The 21,437-nt window shown below is 32.2% G+C and overlaps 1 protein-coding gene and 2 long non-coding RNA genes across 5 annotated transcripts in view; 2 read left to right on the top strand and 1 right to left on the bottom strand.

Moving 5' to 3' along the window:
- LOC112031041 (uncharacterized) overlaps nucleotides 1–7,343 on the top strand; it is an 8,580-nt gene extending 1,237 nt beyond the window's left edge. For 2 of the 3 annotated variants that reach the window (XR_010624866.1, XR_010624867.1), the window contains exons 2-4: nucleotides 544–648; nucleotides 3,655–3,772; nucleotides 5,787–7,343. This is a non-coding gene — a long non-coding RNA (uncharacterized LOC112031041). Of the gene's footprint in view, nucleotides 1–445; nucleotides 649–3,654; nucleotides 3,773–5,786 lie in introns of those variants that run through there. The other variant, XR_010624865.1, reaches the window with a different exon arrangement.
- Nucleotides 7,344–11,504: 4,161 nt separating this feature from the next.
- On the bottom strand, nucleotides 11,505–16,523 carry LOC136063167 (uncharacterized). The gene is made up of 3 exons (XR_010624868.1): nucleotides 16,387–16,523; nucleotides 12,328–12,440; nucleotides 11,505–11,743 (listed from the first exon to the last, which is right to left on the bottom strand). It is a non-coding gene; the product is annotated as an uncharacterized LOC136063167 (long non-coding RNA).
- A 4,287-nt stretch (nucleotides 16,524–20,810) lies between these two features.
- Nucleotides 20,811–21,437, top strand: LOC136063169 (uncharacterized). Its single transcript, XM_065763149.1, has one exon. The coding sequence runs from the start codon at nucleotides 20,811–20,813 to the stop codon at nucleotides 21,435–21,437; it is 627 nt and encodes a 208-aa protein (XP_065619221.1).

Raw genomic sequence — 21,437 nt, 5'->3', positions numbered from 1 at the left:
TCTATATTGAAACTTATTTTTTAAAAAAACAATAATTAGTCAAATGGAACAATCAGATTAGTGAAATATTTTGGCTTTTGCAATTGGATTTTCATTATTGTTTTTTTTTTAATGATGAATATAGAAATTTGATTATGAGAATTTTCTTATATTTATTTAGTTGATAATTTATTTGAGTGGAAACTTTGCGATATCTATGGAAAAAGTAATCTTAATAGGTTATCAAAAGCAAGTTATTTTCTTAATTGGTGCAATTAATCATTGTTGGACAAAAAGTCCTAATATGATATTATGTGTTTTGTTTGCAAAGCATCTTTTTTAATTTTTGATAAATCAGAATATTATTAAGGAAGAGTTTGCAAAGTAACTTTATATGTGTTATTTTGATTTGGTAGATACTTACGAATATATCAAGATAAACAATGATTTCAATAAAAATGTCATTATCATATTTTGATATACTTCATAAAATATAACAGAATGAACTAGCTATCCCTACACTTTTCTTCTTTCTAAATTGTAATGTTCTTTAACTTCTCCTAGAAAATTCACGAAGGAAGCTCTCCTAGTCCCGTAAGCAAGCATGGCCATCATCAGTCTTGGGATTTCTAACTTCTTCAACTAGTCTATGACAATACTGTCTGTCCGGTACGTATGATCCCTCTGTCGATTTATAATAAATCTTCCTTAAAAGTTTCACAGGACCTATCCCTTAATTGTCTTTCTTGATTTTCTTTGTATTTCTAGAGCATTAAATAATATCTATCTTCCAACTTAATTGCTCCATACTTCACAGTCTCTAAAATATAAAGGCTATGGTAGCTGGTTTTAATTTATACTTCACAGTCTCTTATATATTTATTTAATTTAATTTTTTTCAATTCAAAGAAGGAGACGATGAATAAAACCCAATTATTAATTGCTGGAGTCAAGGGGGAAAAAAAATTAGAAAATAACTTCTATCAGAGTCAAATCTAGGACTGCATCGTCTAAATTCTACTTTCATTTCCTTTTGACTGGAATTTTCCAACTTATCTAATAAGTCACAGTACTGGGTAATGTTGTTTACAAAAACGAGTTTATTGGGCAGGTTCTAGACAAAACAAACTTAGTTTATAGTCTAATTTAATTTGTCGGGGCGGTGCGGCTAACAACCTTAGAGGAACTACTCATATACGTGGCCTTACTCTTCCTAATTTGAAATATTTGCTGGTGGTGTTAAATGTTAAAAGCTTCAACTGACTCATTTAAACAAAATCACTCTTTGTTCATTTTCAAAATGTTCATTTTAGAACACCCACATCAATCTATGTATAATAAATAAAAGGCGACAATAGACTTTTGTCTATTTCGCTCAAAAGATGCAGCAAGATACCCTTATTCTAAAACTATCTAACATAAACATAAGGGGTAAATTTTGCACGTTCAGCTTCAAAAATCACTTACATCAATCCATGTAAACTTGTATAAATTTGGATTGTTGAGAGAGAGAGAGAGAGAGAGAGAGATGATTTGAGAGAGTAAAAAAATTGATAAAAAAAATATTTTAATCAAATGCAGTGTAAAGTAAATAATTTGATATAGGTGTTTGTAGTAGTTATGTATAATAGAAAAAGTAAATTTTATATATGTTAAAATGGAAAGAATTGCTTCAATTTTTTGTTCCTTTTTTTTTTTTTTTTTATAGAATTCAATTGAGACAGTTATTTACACTGATGCTGTGTGATTATTTAAACACATATATCAACTATATAAGAATATTTTTTTTTCAATTTAAGCCATACCTCACATGACTGCTGATAGTGAGTTCAACCCAATTGGGCTTGGGTCAAAATTACCTAGATTTAAACCATGTCTCTAATGTTTAAAAACAATGTACCGTCGTATCAAAAAAAAAAAAGGTGCCGTACAATACATGAATATCCTCAATTCATACAAATGTACAATATACTGGCATGTAATTTTCTCTCTTCTCAACATTTCCTTCTCTCCTCTTCGCCAAACAAGATTCACTAACCCAGTTGGCACGCATATAGAGTTTTCTGACTACCATTAATAAATAAGTCTGGCGTTAGTGTTCTTTTATTCTATCCATTGACCAATAAATATGTAACATCTCTTCCATTCTCTGCGTTGCTAGAGCTGAATGGGTTTGGCCATAAATTAGTGAAACTTACCATTGTAACATCCAATTGAATTAAACGAGTGCGGTTAAATCCAGATGAAATCTTAACAACAATTTGGGTATGACCATATTAGTGAATTTGTCCCCAGTAATAGCTTTGTATTTTTTTTAATCAGAACTTTCATTCAATTATAGCAAAAACCGCAACAGTTAATACAAGCTATATACATTGGAAAATTATCTGATTCAAAATATTTGATTTGAAGAAAGAGTCATTTGCATGTGAGACTCCAGCGTTGCGCGAGAAATCCTTAGATATTGTTGCCTATTTCTTGAACCCAACGTCCTCACAATTCTTATTAAACTGGGACAGCTTTTTGATCAATGACATGTTAATCTAGGAGTCTTCCTCAAGTTCACGTGGTTTACAATACCACAACCTTCCAGATTTATCTGTTTGTGCCAAATTCTTGGATCATTTTCTTTCCATTGTCGTCTTAATTTCTTGATTTGCTTTCCCATAGCTAATGTCTAAAATATTATTGTATACTAGTATTATTCCCATGTGATGTGTGGCTTAATAAAAATTCGATGTGAATAAAAAATTATACTAATAATTAGCAAAAATATATTAATTAATGTTACAAACAAATACACAATTTTATGCACGCTTCGCATGATAAGTAGAAATATAAGTGCTAATATTAAAAAATTAAAAATAAAACAATTAAAAATTAAGGGGGGGGGGGGGGGGGAACAACATGAATAAATCTTACTAAAAATATATTCATTTAGATGCATAATTTTTGTTTTTTTTTTTTTTTTGAGAAGGGATGCATAATTTTTGTTGAAAAACGGTTTTTTTTTATAAACTTATATAATATATAGTTTATTTGAGAGACAATAATTAGGCTTATAATTATTAATTCAACCAAGACTTAACGTGGTGTATTTAAATGATCCAAAAAAATAATAAAGCATATTCTTTTGAGCCTAATCTCATCTAGAAGAATAATAAAAGTTATTGGAGAGTGTCAAACACGGTGGAAATTATCCGATCCAAAATATTTGATTTGAACCAATACGTAGTTTTATACACGATGAAACAAACATAATTGCTAACTGCTTAAGTTATAGTGAAAAAAAAATAATAAGGAACTAAACTTTTATCAGACTCATAACTAGCAGTAGAGTGGCATCTGAATTCTACTTTCAATTCCTTCCCAGAAATTTTCAATTGATCAAAGTGACAGAAAGTCACAGTACAGAACTCGTTTTAGCAATTAGCAGAATTAACAGTCAGTCCATTGTGAAAATGGCTTTCTTATTATAAGCCAAAACTCTTCTCTCTGGCTCATTCTTATTTACATTCATGTGATGTGGTGTACACTCTTCTGTGCAAAAGAATATTCATGCTACATTTCATTATCTATAGGTGGGGCTAAAGTTTTTCACTTCCACAGAGAGCTGTGTCCTACTAACATATATTTCTATTAACTCTAATTGAATTATTTGTATTCCACATAAAGCAAACTCTGGCATCAGATTTTATCCTTCCTTCAAACTTGCAACTCCAACAAAACAGAATGAGCTACGAGTGGGACTTGTAACTTCTTCAACTAGTATAAAGCCAATATTGTCCGTTCGGTACGTATGATCCCTCCTTTTGCTTTATAATACATATCTACTTGAAAATTTTTGTCGGCAGTATTAAAAAACACTCTAAAATATTACTGATCCAATTCATTCGATGCTAGCTATCTTCTAATTGAATTGCTCAATGTTTCATAATTCATAATTAAATTCAAATTCATAATTCATAATTAAATCTCATTAAATTTTTAATGGAAATTCCCTTCTTCTTTTTTTATAATTTAGTTGATAATCTATTTGAGTGGAAAACTTTGCAATTTCTTTGGAGAAAGTAATCTTAATAGGTTAACCTATTTAAAGCAAGTTGTTTTCTTAATTGGTGCAGTTAGTCATTGTTGGGCGAAAATTCATGATATGATATTTTGTGTTTTGTTTGCAAAACATTTTTATATATATATGTATATTTTGATTTAGTAGATAATTACAAACTTATCAAGATAAGCAATATATTCAGTGAAAAATGTCGTTGTCATACTTTTGTGTACTTCATAATATTAGACAATAATGTAGTAGTTTGGAATTAAAGATAACATTAAAATAGGGGTAAAGCTTGGATTCAGTGTCCAGTTGCATTGGACCTGTTGAGATGGTCTATTTTTTGCCACATGTCAATTATCTCAATGAGTCTAATATACTTGATGCACTAGACCTAACCTAAGTTCTTAAAATAGAGGGTTACAAGTCGAAATTTTTGAATAGAAGTTGAGATTCTTATTCAAAGAAGAGAAAAGAATCATGATAAAACATCAAAGAGGATCTACTGCTGTATATACACGGAGAAATGTTGTGTCCATAACACTTTTATAACAAATCGTAAGTGTCAGATTGCTATTGGCGAGACAAGAAAGTAATTTTAGTAGTAGGTTCAAATTAAAACCAATAACAACTAACCACTTTTGATTTGTTGTGAAAATGTTGAGTACATAACACTTCTTATATTCAAAACATAGCAAGTATAGAGACTAGAGAGGTGAAGAAACTAACAGACTAATCTTACCATTTAATTGCTCGTAATAACAGAATCACAAATTCGTTACAACTAACTACAATTGACACTAATCACTAATTAACTCGTTTTTTGAGCTTTAAATAAATAAATAAATAATAATAATAATAATAAATTTAAAATTAAAAAAGAAAAAGAAAAAAAGAAGAAGAAAAAGGTATCTTCCGATTTAATTGCTCGATGTTTCACAGCCTCTAAATCCATAGAGTTACCAATCCTTTGGTTCTCGATTATCAAACTTGATTTTGGAGGATCGACACTGTCTCATACTATTCGAACTTTATAGTTCGAATGTAGATACCCAGAGAGATATTTATAAATAACAATGAAAAAAAAACAGACTCTACCTGCTAAGAAACTAGTGCTAAATTCTGAATCTAAGTTATATCCATTGTCAATGATTCCGAATTTTCAAAATGTACTAATAGCGTACAAGGGTATTGCGTGGCACATTGATTAGTTTTAATCAAAAGCAATATCAAATTCAAATTCTTTTATTATCGTGCAATGCTATGAAAACAATGTCAAATTCTGTTATTACCATGCAATTCTGTTAGTTTTAGTCAAAAGCAATATCAAATTCAAATTCTAACCATTGTACGGTAATAACAGAATTACAAGTTAGTTACTACTAACTACAACTGGCACTAATCACTAATTAACTCGTGTTTTGAGCAGATTGCATCTTGGTTAGTCGCTGGAACGGTGAGTCTGAATCTATGAATAAAACTGCTTCGTATTCATCCGCATGTCTGTTGCATGTTTTGCTTAATGACTCATTATTGAAATGACACCGTTTCAAGCCTTCCTTCTCATTTGCTTGATTAAATGGCACCGTTATTGAAGAGTGTTTATAAATGATCAGAAATATTTGCTTTTCTCTTAATAAGCGATAGCTGTCTCTTATTATTATTATTATTACTATTTTTTTTTTTAAGTTATAGCTGTGTCCTACTAATAAATATTTTTGTTAACTTTAATTGAATTTTTTCTATTCCACAGAAACCAAACGCTATTATCAGATTCTATCATTCACTTCAAACTTGCAACCCCAACAAAATGATGCACTCTTGTCTGATCAGTTACGAATGGCTTTTCTTAATATTCTTTCACGGGATTCTTCTTATGTGCATGAGCTCATGTTTGAAATCTGCAACAATTCCGGCTTTTGCAAATGAGACTGATCACCTGGCCTTACTTGATTTCAAGAGTCGGATCGCTCAAGACCCACTACAAATCATGAACTCATGGAATGACTCCATACATTTCTGCAATTGGTTAGGTGTCACATGTGGCCCTCCAGTAAAAGAGTCATGGTTTTGAACTTGACAGCTAAGAAATTGTCTGGCCCCATACCAGCCTCTATAGGAAACCTTACTTACCTCACAAGAATCAACCTACAAAACAACAACTTCTATGGTGAAATTCCTCAAGAAGTGGGACGTTTACTGCGCCTACTACATCTCAATTTGAGTAGGAATTCCTTTGGTGGTAAACTTCCGACTAATCTAAGCTACTGTACACAACTTAGAGTGCTGCATGTTGCTCGCAACAATCTTGTTGGGCAGATTCCAGACAACCTCAACTCATTGTCAAAGTTAGTGCAACTAAATCTTGGAAAGAACAACCTTACAGGAAATATCCCAGCTTGGATTGGAAACTTTTCTTCTTTGTATGCTCTTAGTCTTGACCAAAATAATTTTCAGGGAAGCATACCTAGTGAATTTGGCCATCTACCAGGCTTGGGATTTTTTCAGCTCGCTGAGAATTATTTGTCTGGTAACATCCCTCCTTCGATCTTTAATATTTCTTCCATATACTATTTCATCGTTTCTCAAAACAACTACATGGAAGCCTTCCACCAAATGTTGGTCTTACTCTTCCTAACCTTCAATTTTTTGCTTGTGGTGGTAACAATTTCACTGGACGTATCCCTATGTCATTGTCAAATGCTTCTCAACTTCAGTTACTTGAGTTTTCTCGAAATGGTCTAACTGGGACGGTGCCTCAAAATCTAGCAAGCTTGCAAGGCTTGGTTTTTCTAAATCTTGAAATCAATAGACTTGGAAAGGGAAAGATGGTGACCTAAATTTTCTCAATTTCTTACCTAATTGTACTAGTTTGGAGACCTTGGCTTTTGATGGTAATTATCTTGGAGGAGTATTACCTAACTCCATAGCCAACCTCTCCACCCAGCTAAACTATCTTCTTTTGGGTAACAACATGATCTGGGGTGGCATCCCTGTTGGGATTGGGAACCTTGTTAACTTAGAAGAACTAGGACTACATTCTAGCTATTTGGGAGGTACTCTCCCTGATGCTATTGGGAAGCTTCAAAAGTTAAATGTATTAGCTGTGAATGATAACAAATTTTCTGGGCCAATCCCTTCCTCCTTGGGTAACTTAACCACATTGACAACACTCTATATGGAGGGGAATAGATTTGAGGGAAGGATACCCCCAAGCCTAGGAAACTGCCGAAATTTGCTTGCGCTAGACCTTTCTCATAACAATCTCTCTGGCACCATACCAAACAAGTTATTGGCATCTCTTCTCTTTCAATCTAGTTTATAGTACGTTGAAAAAATAACCATTGAGAGTACTTTCTCTAATAAAGCTACAAATTTCTCCATCAAAAAGGGAAAGAAAAAAAAAAAAAAAAAGCAGCAAAACTTAGCGAAGCCTCATAATTCAACATCTAAACAGCTAACTAAAAAATTTCAAGTTCTCACTTTTAAAAAAACTAATTATTAATCCAAACTCAAATCAAATTAAAGTGATGTAAAAGAACCAACAATAGGGAATAAAAACACCTAAATGCATAAGCCAAAACAGATTTGCTTAAAAGAAAAAAATTGATTCGATAATTTAATCAACAATAATAAAAATAGCCATTAGTGGAAAAAAGTGGTACATAGCAACAATAAAAAGAAATTCCACCACAAGAGAGAGAGAGAAAAAAGAAAAAAGAAAAAAAAAATAGAGAGTATTGACTTTTTTGTTGTGGATAAAACTTGGAAGGATTAAGTGAGAGAGGTGGAAAGGTAGTTATACAAAATTTATATGAAAAACAAGATAGAAGAGGAATGGTTGAAGGAGATGAAAGGTTAGACAAAGTAAAATTGTAGAATTTAAGAAGACATAAAAGAGAAAATTTAAGAATGCATAAAGGGAATGAAATGAAAATTTTAAGAAGATAATGGTTGGAGAAGATGAAGAGTTGAACTAAGAAGGAAAATGGTGAAGAAGATAAACAGTTTAATAAAATAAAAATTGCAACAAAAAAAAAAATTTTGATGACACGGTACAACAAAAGCTTTGTAAATTTTATTGCAAGGCTTTCGTTATTAGATATAGAAGTAATACTATAGCCATAAAATATTTTACAACATTTTTACAAATTGTTGATGTGACCAACTTCTTATTGGTTTTCATTTAGGTCTACCATTAACATCATTTTTTTCATTTACCAATAATTACTCACTACATCAGTAGTTTGTAAATTTTTTTTTGTAAAAAAGTTTGAATCTCTAGCCTCACCCTAGATATTGTATAAATTAGGAGACTCACTTTATGCAGCTAGCTTTTGGTATGCATGGGTGTGAATGGTCAATACATTTGAGAGCATCCAGTAGAAAAAGATGAAACTCCCCTAATTTGGTTACCATGATGCTTCACAATTTAAGTGCTAGTATTATAAAGCAAAGGAGGGAACATACGTACTAGACAGAGTATTATTTTCAGAAAAATTGAAAAAGTTACTAATCCCAACACTAATCATGCTTACTAACTACTAAACAGCATTACAATTTATAAAGAAGAAAAAGAATACAATCAAATCGGGGATACTGTCAAAAAGGTTGTCTCTATGAAGACCCAGGTCCACCAGCTAAGTTGGTGCAGAATTTAAAAGTCAAATTAGAATTGATAGAAAGTAATTATTTGAAGTAAAATTTCTGAATGCTGTAAGTGCAGTAAGCTGTAGCTGTGTAAGTGCGGTAGGCGACCACCCATTTCTTGAGGAATAATTTCCATCAGGAAAAATGTTTTATTTATATATTTACTTTTGAAAATTATAAAAGAAATTAGTTCGCAGATTTATTTACAGCGACCTATTGCGTTAAGGTTACAAAGGTTGGTATACTGTTGGTCTCAAGTCTAGAAAAAAAAGAGAAGGATTGCCATAAATTAATTGATGACATAAAATTTAGTTACTTTATTATAAATGAATCATTTAGAAATACAAGTTGGGGCGATGTAGACGCTCCATTTCTGATTCCACAACCATGAAATTAAAATCTCATTCTTGGACAAAATTGTACCTGAGGACTAAATTAAGAACGTTACTGTTATTTTGAGCGAAAAAAAAAAAAAAGAACATTTACAATTTAGAGAAAAGAAAAGTGTGGTATCAAAGCTAGGATAGTTCCTGTAACTTTTGGACCCAAGTACACGGTACACTAACTAAGTTGGATTGGAAGTCAAATTCAGGTTCTTCAAAAGTGCGTTAGGCGACCACCCATTTCTTGAGGAATGTCTTTCGAGGAAGTGGGTTTGGTTTGGTGGTTTTTATAATGGGTTATTGAGTTTGCCTTTAGCTGAAAATTTTATTTTATTTTAACGAGAAATTATCATATTCTTCAATAACTAAATAAAATATTAAGCTTAAAATACACTATCACTTATCATGGTTTCAAACTCAAACCGGACCATACAGCCTGGCCGGGTTAACCAAGAACTTCTCAGGAAAACAGTTCTTCTAATCTAAAAATCCGTTGTATGCCAAAAAAAGAAAAAAAGAAAAAAAAAGGTTTGAACGGTTCGCTTATTTTTTCTGTCACGTTGGGCATTTGAACGGACTCACCGGGAAAATTTGGGCATTTCGTCCGGTATATATGAAACGGGCAAGTAAAAATAAAAGCCAAAAAAGTCGCCGCGGCTTGCCACTACCTACCGGATTGCTACCACGTCGTCGATGTCATCTCTATGGCACTTTCTTCTCTCCCTCACGTTGCTTCTTTTTCTCTCCTTTATGTCACTTCTACCCATTCTTCTTCCTCTAAAAACAAACCCAATTTCTTTTTTTTTCCTTATTTTTATTTTTTACTCTTCCCACTTCCCAGTGTCCTTTGAAGTTTTTATTTTGTTTTATCGGTTTATCCGCCACCTATCCATTAATTTGCCACTCCACGTGAATTGAAAAGACTGATTTTTTTAACTCATAGACACATTTGAGACGTTTAAGATAAAGTTACTTTTCAAAACTTTGTCTTTATCTTCTTCCATTATATAATATTTTTTATTCTATTTTTTATTTGGTTGTCTAGGGCATGTTTGGTAAAACTATGGTTTTTGTTGTTTAAATACCATAATATGTATTTTCACAACACTTTCTTATTTACACATATTTTCATAACACTTAAAAAACTCAATATCTATTTTTGCTTAGGATTTTATATTTTACATTTGCTTTACGGAAGCTAAGATATGAAAAATAGATTTAATTGGACTATTTTAGCCAATTTTTCTATTTTTATCAATTTAATATATTTATTTATATTTTAAATAATTATTAAATTGATTATTACATCATCACGGTTCAACCTTGATTTGACCTTAAAAACCTTGAATCTCTACTCATTACGGTTTTCCGAACGGTCCGGATTTGAAAACCATGTCACTTGGCATTATATATTTAAAACAAAAGGACATGTCCAATTAAAAAAGTACTGAAGGTAAGCCAAACTATTTACTATTTATAATTAATTTATTTATTTTTAAATCATGAAAGAGGCTAGTTCACAGGTTAATTACAACATCCTATGATAGCTGACATAAATCTAGTCACTTCACACTATAAATGAATCTTTTTTTTTAATGCAAGTTGGGGTGTTATAGTCTTGTAGACACTTCATTTGGGGACCATGAAATTTCCCATTTATGAACAAAATTGTATTTAATGACAAAATTGTCATTTTACAAAATTGGTAGAGAATTCAATCGAACTTTTTTTTATTGATTATAGGATGGTCTTAAGATATGTGTGCATTAGTTATTTTTTATTTTTTGATACAATATAAAATTTCAACTCTAGTCTAATTTAAATATACATGTGTGTGAACTCCATCTTGGAGACTTGAATCCCGATCCTTAACTTCCACACCTCACAAGCATTTATATTTGTGGAGTGACCACCGCTCCAAGGGTGCGCAGTGGTCATTTGTTATTTTTTATTGGTACTTAAAAGATTGATTAAAGATCAACTAAAGACTTAATTCTCATTTATTAAAATGGCACACAATAATAAGTATGTAAGCATAGGATAATCCTAGGATATATTGTGGAAATTCTGAATTATTAAAAATAATTATTTCTCTCTTTAAGAATAGATAATTATTTCCATTATTTAAGTAAATTATTCATAATTAGGTTTAAAGATACCCAAAAAATTGGATCAAAATGGAGAAAACATCAAAATCATTAAAAAAACTTTATTATTATTATTTTTTTTAATGAAATTTCAATCTATGACGTTTGCTTTTGATGATAGCTCTTTATTATCAGATTAAGTTTTGATGATAGCTCTTTATTATCAGATTAAGACACCAATCGATTTTTGGTGTAAGCGAGAATTGAACTTAAAATCTCTTATTCAACTATAAGAGACTTTACCAATTGAACTAATAAGAACTCATAAAAAAAAAAAAAAAAATTCTGTCGTCTTCTAATTTCTTTGCTTTTTTTTTTTTGGGGTCAAAGCCAGCCGTTTTTGTGGCTAACAAAAATCCATGGAGTAAAAAACTTTCAGCATTGCTCCAACTCACAAGCTTGGAAGACGTGTTCCTCCCTCCGCCTTGGAATTATAGGATGTCCTTCTTTTTCTTTTCTTTTTTTCTTTTTTTTTCTTTATGGGTAATAGAAAAATAAAGAAAAATAAGTGGGCTGGAGCCCAAGAAAATCTGAGAAGATAGATTCCGAAAACACCTGTCAGATTTTGGATTTGTTTAGCTGTTCAGGCCTCGGCCTCTTACTTTTTTCTTTTTTAGACAAACAAGTTTTTAGAACTTTTCGAATATTTGGCTTAGAGCTATTAAGAGTTTATTTGGAAACAACTTATTTAGTTTAATAAAAAATTTTTGTTAAAATTATTGTAGATAAAACTAAAAAGTAGTTAAAATAGTACAGTGAAACTCATGAATTGTACTAAAAAGTGTAATGAGACCCATGAATAATAGAAAAAAAAAGTTAAATAGTAAAAAAAAAAACTGGATTTTTAAGTCAATGTCAAACGCAACCTAAGTTTGAGTACTGTGTGACAATGGATCCTCCAAAATAAATTTCAGGATTGGTAACTCTATGGGAGTCTAGAGGGGCTGTGAAACAACGAGCAATTAAATCGGAGGATAGCTAGTATCGAATGAAATGGATCAGTAATATTGTAGAGAGTAGCTCTATTAAGTGTAAAACTTTTAATACAACATAGAAACATTTCAAACATAGGAAGATATGTACTATTATAAAGCAATAGAGGGATCATACGTACCAGATATACCGTATTGCCTCAGACTAGCTGAAGAAGTTACAAGTCCCAACACTGATGATTGCCATGCTTGCTTTCTAACACGGACTAGGAAAGCTTCCTTGTGAATTAATTGTCTGGGAGAAGTCATAAATAATTATATTAGTTGTGGATAGTAGATTTAATTGCAATTGAGCATTGTGTGAACTATAAAGTCATAACCATACAATAACTATGATGTTGTGAGCTACACCAGTATGTGTCATGTGGACTAATGATATGAAAGAAGAAGAATTTTCTAAACCTTTATTTTGAACAAAATTACTTATTTTCATTCTTTTTTAATCATTTTCAAGTCATACTTTTTTTGAAGCCAATCATAGACCTTTAAGCAAAATAAATATTTTTAATTTTTATTTAATTATTATATGCATCACACGGGTTATCAACTAGTTAGATAAGTTTGGAAGGTTGTGATATTGTAAATCACGTGAATTTGAGAAAGACTCCTAAATCAACATGTCGTTGATAAAAAAACTGTCCTAGTTCAGTAAGAATTGTGAGCACGTTGGGTTCAAGAAATAGGTAGCAAACTAGCAATAGCTAAGGATTTCTCACTAAATGCTGGAGTCTCACATGTAAATGCCTCTTTCTTCTAATCAAATATTTTGGATCAGATTATTTTCCACCGTGTTAAACACTTCGCGATTTATTTTCTAACCTGTTTACCACGTTGCCTTGCCTTTTCCACATTGGAAGAAGTTTGAAGCATGATAATTTTCCACCGTGCTTGACACTCTCCAATATATAAATATATATGTGTTGTCACTTTGCTTTTTAGCTTTTCCACTTTGAAAATTAAATGTACCGACCAAGATGATTTTTTACACCGTGGTTTGACAAGATATTACCGGTTTACACCGGGTTATGTTACCGATTTAAAGCTGCCTCATTGTGTCACGACACCAATGTATAGCATGCATTAACTGTTGCTGTTTTTGCAATGATTGAATGAAGGTTCTGATTTAAAAGACAAAGCTATTACTGGGGACAAATTCACTAATATGGTCATACCCAAATTCACCAACAAAGCTATTCCAAATATGCTATTATAACACATCATCTCTTCTTAAAACTAAAAGGTTCATAAAGAGATTTTATTAAAAATAACTATACATTTACTATTAAGTCCTTTCAATTTCTACCACCGCGCACTCTTGGTGCTGTAGTCATTCCACAAGTATAAGTGCTTATGAGGTGTGGGGGTTAAGGGCCGAGATTCAAGTCTTCATGAGAGAGTTTTATACACATATACATTTAGATTAGGCTAGAGTAAAATTTCTATCTTGTATAAAAAAAAAAAAAATTTAAAAAAAAAAGTCCTTTCAATATCTTCTCTCTCTCTCTCTCTCTATATATATATATGTCAAAAATTATCCCATTTAATTATAATTCTCTATTCACATATAATACATATACAATTTAATCAAAATTTTATGTATAAAATTTATGTAATTAATTTTAACATTTGTTACAGTCCAAGCATACTACAATGAAATATGTCATCTAATTATATAATTATTACATTACATTATATATATATATATATATATATATATATATAAATGTTGTGGAAGTCTGAAGAAAGCACACACAATGATCTTTTTAATGAAACAGAAACTAAGCTGTTAGTTTTTTGTAGTAAACCTCGAATCCACAAGGAGTTCCTTGAATTTACAAGGTGATAGGTCTTGAATCCACCAGAGAAAACGTTTGACAAAAAGTCTGTATTTCATTGATAATAATTTGATTTGTCTTTGGAAGCTACAAAACATATAAATACTGACGAAATAAAACCCTACGACGATTAGGAAACTATTTGAAACCCTAATTCGCACTAATTACGAAATTAGGTGGCAAAATACCAAATTTTACAAAATTGATAAAATTGAGTTAAATGCAAAATCATAAACTACTGATCTTAAGGATCGTCCCAAAACAAGTGGGACCTTATTCTGACTTTTGAGTAAAAAGTTATTAAAGAAATAAAAATGACTAAAAATGAAAAAAATCACTGTTCTTGGGGGCTAAACAAAGGAATTCACCAAAATCATTTATTGGTTGTTAGACTATTTTTAGAACTCAAAAGTAGAAAAAAGTTTTGTACATCGCTTACTGGATGGAAAATGATATTTGGGTATTATTCCAAGTAGTAAAATTGAACTAATTTTCTCAATAGAATTTTTTTTTTTTTGGTCATTTGAGGATTTAGAATATGGTAGAGTTGGGACATAATCCACCCTCATAAATGTATAATAGTCATTGTTGTGGTTTATATAGTTTTATTTACAATTTTCGTAGTATAAATATTTCTCACTTTTTTTTAATACCCATTTGTGGTATCATGGTACATTGACAAGATATGCTAACCTCTATAACTTTTCATCTAATAATCATTTTTTTTTTAATTATCTTAAATTTCTTGATATTGCAATTGACAATGCAAAAATTTACCAAATCTTTATTTTCAAAATGATAAAAGATTAAAAAAATTTTAAGTTTTAAAACTTGCATTTCTTAATTTGAGGTGGAATGTTTAAGGATTGCATTATTTGACAAGATATGGAAGTAAGGTAGGCTTATTAAACCAAATATAAAAATTAATGAGTAAAACTGTGCAAAGCACGAGTCAACAACTAGTATAGTATAAATTAGGAGACTCAGTTTATGTGAGTGGCTTTTGGTATACGTTGGCGTGTATGGTCAATAAATTTGAGAACATATGGTCGGAAAAGAAGAGATTCCCTGAATTTGATCACCATGATGCTTTACAATTTAAGTGCTATGAAGTTTGATCTTGAACTATTACCCAATATCTTTGAACAGAATAATGAGGATTCTTGATTTAATGTCGTGGGCTGGTGGTTTGATCTTAATATAAATCAAACGGAAGTTAAAGGGACAATTCCTACTTCAATTTGACGGAGTAGGAATGACTTTAATTTGAATGAGAAAGAGTTTTTTGGGGATTTAGAGACAATACTCTGTTTTGACAGAGTTAATATGTTGTTTATAAGTGTTTGTGATTTTCCCATATGATGAGCTTCTATTTATTGGCGGCCAAGGGTACTTGATTTGGAATCTTAGACGTTTTAGTTCAATTGGCACCCTCTAGTATTTCCAACAACTGGTACCTTCTAGTGCTTCTAACAAAGACAGTCAATGTTCAAATCCCTCATCTCCCAACCGAATTATTACAAAAAAAAGGAATTTCCATTAAAAATTTAATGAGATTTAGTTATGAGTTGTAAATTTTAATTTGATATTGCTTTTGATTAAAACTAGTCAATGTGCCATGCAATGCGCATGTATGCTATTAGTATATTTTATTTTATTTTTTTGGATGAATGTTTTGAAAATTGAGAACCATTGACAATGGAGATAACTTAGATTCAGAACTTTGCACTTAGTTTCTTAGCAGCTAAAGTCTTTTTTTTTTCTTTGTTTTCGGTTGTTATTTGCATATTCTATAAAAAAAATCCTCTTAACTAGGAGTTTTCCAACCCCTGCCCTAATCCATGAAATTAGATTTTACTCCGAACCATAATTTCATCTCTTGCCATTACTTTGATTCACTTGCATTTAACATTTAAAGAGGCCAAACATAATAAATTTGATTTCTGCTCAAACATCTTGTTTTTTGATTTCTAGGGTTTTGCGAGAAATATTATGTTATATTAATGGAAAAACCATTGCTGATAAATACATGAAATAAATTGGCGAGTTGGTCCAAATATCTCTCTGGGTATCTATATTCGAACTATTAAGTTCCAATAGTATGAGATAGTGTTGATCCTCCAAAATCAAGTTTGATAATCAAGAACCAAAGGATTGGTAACTTTATGGGAGTCTAGAGGCTGTGAAACATCGCGCAATTAAATCGGAAGATAGCTAGTATGGAATGAAATGCAGTAATATTTTAGAGAGTAGCTCTATTAAGTGTGAAACTTTTAGCACTGCCTACAAACATTTCTAGTATAGGAAGATATATGTATTATAAAGCAAAGGAGGGATCATACGTACCGAACAGACAGTATTGGCTTAGACTAGTTGACGAAGTTACAAGTCCCAACACTGATGATGGCCATGTTTGCTAACTTGTGAATTGTCCAGGAAAAGCTAAGGGACATTACAATATATAAAGAAGAAAAAGAAGCTTCCTTGTGAATTGTCCAGGAAAAGCTAAGGAACATTACAATATATAAAGAAGAAAAGTGTACTATTGAGTTGGTGCGGAATTGAAAGTCAAATTAGAATTGATAGAAAGGAATTGGAAGTAAAATTTCTAGATGCAGTAAGTGCGCGCGGTAGGTGACGACCCATTTCTTGAGGAATAATTTCCAGGAATTAAAGATGTTTTATTTATTTTTCAAAATTATGAAAGAGGTGTTAGTTCACAGGTTTATTTACATGACCTATTGTGTCAAGCCAACAAAGATTGGTATACTGTTGGTCCCAAGTCCAGAAAAAAGAGAAGGATTGCAATAAATTAATGGATGATAAAAATTTTAGTACTTTATTATAATTGAATTATTTAGAACTACAAGTTGGGGCGTTGTAGACACTCTATTTCTGATTTCACGACCATGAAATTTAAACTATCATTCTTGCACAAAATTGTACTTAGGATAAAATTATCATTTTATAAGTCCCAACACAGATGATGACCATGCTTGCTAACTAGGACTAGGAGAACTTCCTTATGAATTGTCCAGGAGAAGCTAAATTAAGAACATTACAATTTTTTTTTGAGAGAAAAAGAACAATACAATTTAGAGGGAAAAAAAAAAAAAGTGGACTATCAAAGCTGGGATAGTTCCTGTAATTTTGTCTACTTCAAGACCCAAGTACACGGTACACCAACTTAGTTTGATTGGATTTGAAAATCAAATTAGAAATTTAGAACTGTTAATTTGTGAGAAAGGAATCGGAAGTCAAATTCAGATGCTGAAAAAGAGTGGTAGGCGACAACCCATTTTTTGAGGAATAATTTCTTCTTTGAAGTCAAATTCAGTTTGGGTGTTGTAGACACTCCATTTCCATGTTCATAAAAAATCGCATTTATGAACAAAATTGTACTCAAGGGCGAAATTTTCATTTACATGTTTTGAAAATTCCATAGTTAACATAAGATTAAGATTCATATCATAATAGCTCATCATGAAATTTGAAGGCATGATGGTCTTTTCTGAGTGAAATTCATGGTTTTGATAGAGACAATTCAAACGAACAATTTTTATGGACTATAGGATGGTCTTAAGATATGCATGCATGGGATTAGATTTAGTTAGTTTGATTGGTACTTAAAAAAGATTGATTAAAGGTCAACTAAAGACATAATTCTCATTGGTTTAATTGGCAAGTATGCAAGCATGTGATAATCTTAGAAGATATTGTGGAAATTTTGAATTGTTAAAAATAATTATTTCTCTCTCAAAGAATAGACAATTATTTCGATTATTTAAGTAAATTATTCATAATCAGGTTTAAAGATACCGAAAAATTGGATCAAATATTTTGGATTAGATAATTTTCCAGTGTTTGACACTCTCCAATAATTTTAATTATTTTGCTAGATGTGATTAGGCTCAAAAGAATATGCTTTATTATTATTATTTTTGGATCATTTATATACGCCACCTTAAGTCTTGGTTGAATTAATAATTAGAAGCCTAATTATTGTTTCTCAAATAAACTATATATTATATAAGTTTATAAACGAAACCATTTTTCAACTAAAATTTTTCATCTTTGTTAGTAGGATTTATTCATGTTGTTCCCTTTTTCCCTTTTTTGATAATTATTTTTATTAGAAATTTCCTGTATCCCAGATTACTTTTAAATTCCGCACCAACTCAGTTGGTGAACCTGGGTCTTGATAGAGACAACCTTTTATACAGTATCCCAGATTTGATAGTATTCTTTTTCTTCTTTATAAATTGTAATGTTGTTTTATCGGATGTCCCCAAAGGGACAAATTGTAATGTTGTTTAGTAGTTAGTAAGCACTAAGCATCTAGAAATTTTACTTCAAATAATTACTTTCTATCAAGACCCAGGTCCACCAACTAAGTTGGTGCAGAATTTAAAGTCAAATTAGAATTGATAGAAAGTAATTATTTGAAGTAAAATTTCAAATTAGAATTGATAGAAAGTAATTATTTGAAGTAAAATTTCTAGATGCTGTTAAGTGCAGTAAGCTGTAGCTGTGTAAGTGCGGTCCGCGACGACCCATTTCTTGAGGAATAATTTCCATCAGGAAAAATGTTTTATTTATTTATTTATTTTTAAAAATTATAAAAGAAATTAATTCACAGATTTATTTACAGTGACTTATTGCGTTAAGGCGACAAAGCTTGGTATACTGTTGGTCCCCAGTCCAAAAAAAAGAAAAAAAAAAAGAAGGATCGCAATAAATTAATTGATGACACAAAAATTAGTTACTTTATTATAAATGAATCATTTAGAAATACAAGTTGGGACGATGTAGACACTCTATTTCTGATTTCACAACCATGAAATTAAAATCTCATTCTTGAACAAAATTGTACCTGAGGACTAAATTAAGAACATTACAGTTTTTTTGAGAAAAAAGAAAAGAAAAAAAAAAAAGAACATTTACAATTTAGAGAAAAGAAAAGTGTGGTATCAAAGGTATGATAGTTCCTGTAACTTTTAAGACCCAAGTACACGGTACACTAAGTAAGTTGGATTGGAAGTCAAATTCAGGTGCTTCAAAAGTGCTTTAGGCGACAAACCATTTCTTGAGAAATCATTTCTTTAGGAATGATTTCTTTGGAAAGAGAGGTTTGGCTTATTTTTAGTACTTTTTTTAAATTGAATTTTTTTTTTTTTTTGTTTTAATAAGAAATTGTTACATCACCCACTAACGAAATAAAAGGTGAAGATTAAAGCACACTATCACTTGTCATTGTATATTTAAAACAAAAATACACGTTCAGTTAAAAAAATATTGAAGATAAGCCAAACCATTTATTATTTATAATTTATTTATTTATTTTTAAATCATGTAAGAGGCTAGTTCACAGGTTAATTACAACAGCCTATTAATAGCTAACATAAATCTAGTCACTTCACACAATAAATGAATCCTTTTTTTAATACAAGTTGGGGTGTTATAGTCTTGTAGACACTACATTTCGCAACTGTGAAATTTCCCATTTATGAACAAAATTGTATTCAATGACAAAATTGTCATTTTACATGTTTTGAAAATTCCACAGTTAACATAGGACTAAAATTCATAACATAATAGTTCATCATGAAATTTGAAGGTAATGACGGGGCTGACGAGTTCATTTACACATGGACGATTCCATCGATACGGACGAATCCAAACTCTGGCTAGGTGAGTCAATTATATGCTTTACTGACGAAGATATCCAGATCATTCAATGCAGGCAATCAAACCCAAAACGGTTACAGGGACAACTGTACAATCCGTTGAAGGACAGTGATGACAAATTAAACGGCCCCAGACGTTACCAAAAGGAGCATTAAGACCTCCATAACTACCCCAACGGCTAGAGGCCATAAGAAGATATATAAGACCCAGACATCGCCAAAAAAAAAGGGAGAGACAAGTAAGAAAGGAGATTGTTTATTTGCTTTTCTGTTCATCTTATATTGCTTTTCGTTTAAGAGAGTTTCATATTCTGACTTTGGCATCGGAGGCGTTGTGGCAGGCACCACATCGGTGACCATCTGTGGAAGTTGAAGGATCATCTCCATCCGACGAACAGTACTGACGAGTTCACACTCATCAAGTACTAACGAGTTCACACTCATCAGTTTGACGCCGTCTGTGGGGACGACATTTTCGTATTCAAACTCGAAATAGTGGTTCCTTATTCTTATTCTTTTTAGGATGGAGTCCAATCAAGATTCTGTAGCCCTAGCTCAGCAAGTTCAGACCCTTGCAGCCACAGTTGAAGAACTGACTAGGCAAAACCAAGAAATGTGGCTACGGCTTCAGCAGGAGGAAAATCGTTCGAAGGGAAATCAGGAAGATGAGGGGGATAGCAACAGAAGAAGTGACCATCGAAGGCCAAACACTCCTGCCGAGCAAAATTCAGACATTCTTCGGGAGATGAGGAGGGAGATGGACGAACTAAGGAATGCCATCAAAGAAAAGACGGAGCGGAGCGTGGATCGGATGGTCCGAGCGACGGATTCGCCATTCACAACAGCGGTCCTCGACTGTCCAGTGCCGTCAAAATTCTGGTTACCTCAGCTCGAGTCCTTTGATGGACTGAAGGACCCCCAAGATCACCTGAATACTTTCAAAACGACCCTGGGCCCCAGCAGCCTCCAGATGAAATACTGTGTCGTTCCTTCCCAACTACACTCAGGGGAGCTGCCCGAGAATGGTTCACAAAGTTGCCAACATCGTCCATCGATACGTTCGAGCAGTTGAGCAACGCCTTCATGTGTCACTTTATTGGAGGACAACGACCAAAGAGGACCGCTGACCATTTGCTTACCATCAGGCAGGGAGAAAAGGAAACCCTGAGGTCGTATGTAAAACGTTTCACGAGGGAGACACTGGAGGTAGACGAAGCCAACGATATGGTGCAGCTGACGACCTTCAAGGCAGGGTTGAGGTCCAGGGAGCTCGTTAGCTCACTCGCGAAGAACCCCCCAAAGACGATGGCTGAAATGCTCCTTAAGGCGCAGAAGTACATGAACGCTAAGGACGCGTTGGCTGCTATCAGGGACGAGGACAGACCAGGGGACAAAGGAAGAAAAGAAGACGATCGTAGAGGACAAAAGCGGGACCGACCAGATCGTCGAATCAATGACGGAGTCAGAAGGAAAGATGATAAAAATCCACGAACGGTAAAATTCACCCCTCTCGTTATGCCTGTTGACAAAATTTTAGCGCAGATTAAAGACGAGCACTACCTTAAGTGGCCACGACCACTGCACTCATCTCCTAACGTCCGCAACAAGAGTAAGTACTGCCGATTCCACAAAGATCATGGCCATTACACCGAAGATTGTAGGGATCTCAAAGAGCAAATAGAAGAATTGATACGAAGGGGGAAGCTGTAG

The sequence above is a fragment of the Quercus suber genome, unplaced genomic scaffold (genome assembly GCF_002906115.3).
Source record: "Quercus suber isolate HL8 unplaced genomic scaffold, Cork oak 2.0 scaffold_494, whole genome shotgun sequence".
Taxonomy (NCBI): domain Eukaryota; kingdom Viridiplantae; phylum Streptophyta; class Magnoliopsida; order Fagales; family Fagaceae; genus Quercus; species Quercus suber.
This window is presented reverse-complemented; position numbering and strand designations above follow the sequence as displayed.

Bases quoted from the DNA above. Each gene is read 5' to 3' on its own strand.
- LOC136063169 (XM_065763149.1), top strand. From the start codon at position 20,811: ATGTGTCACTTTATTGGAGGACAACGACCAAAGAGGACCGCTGACCAT.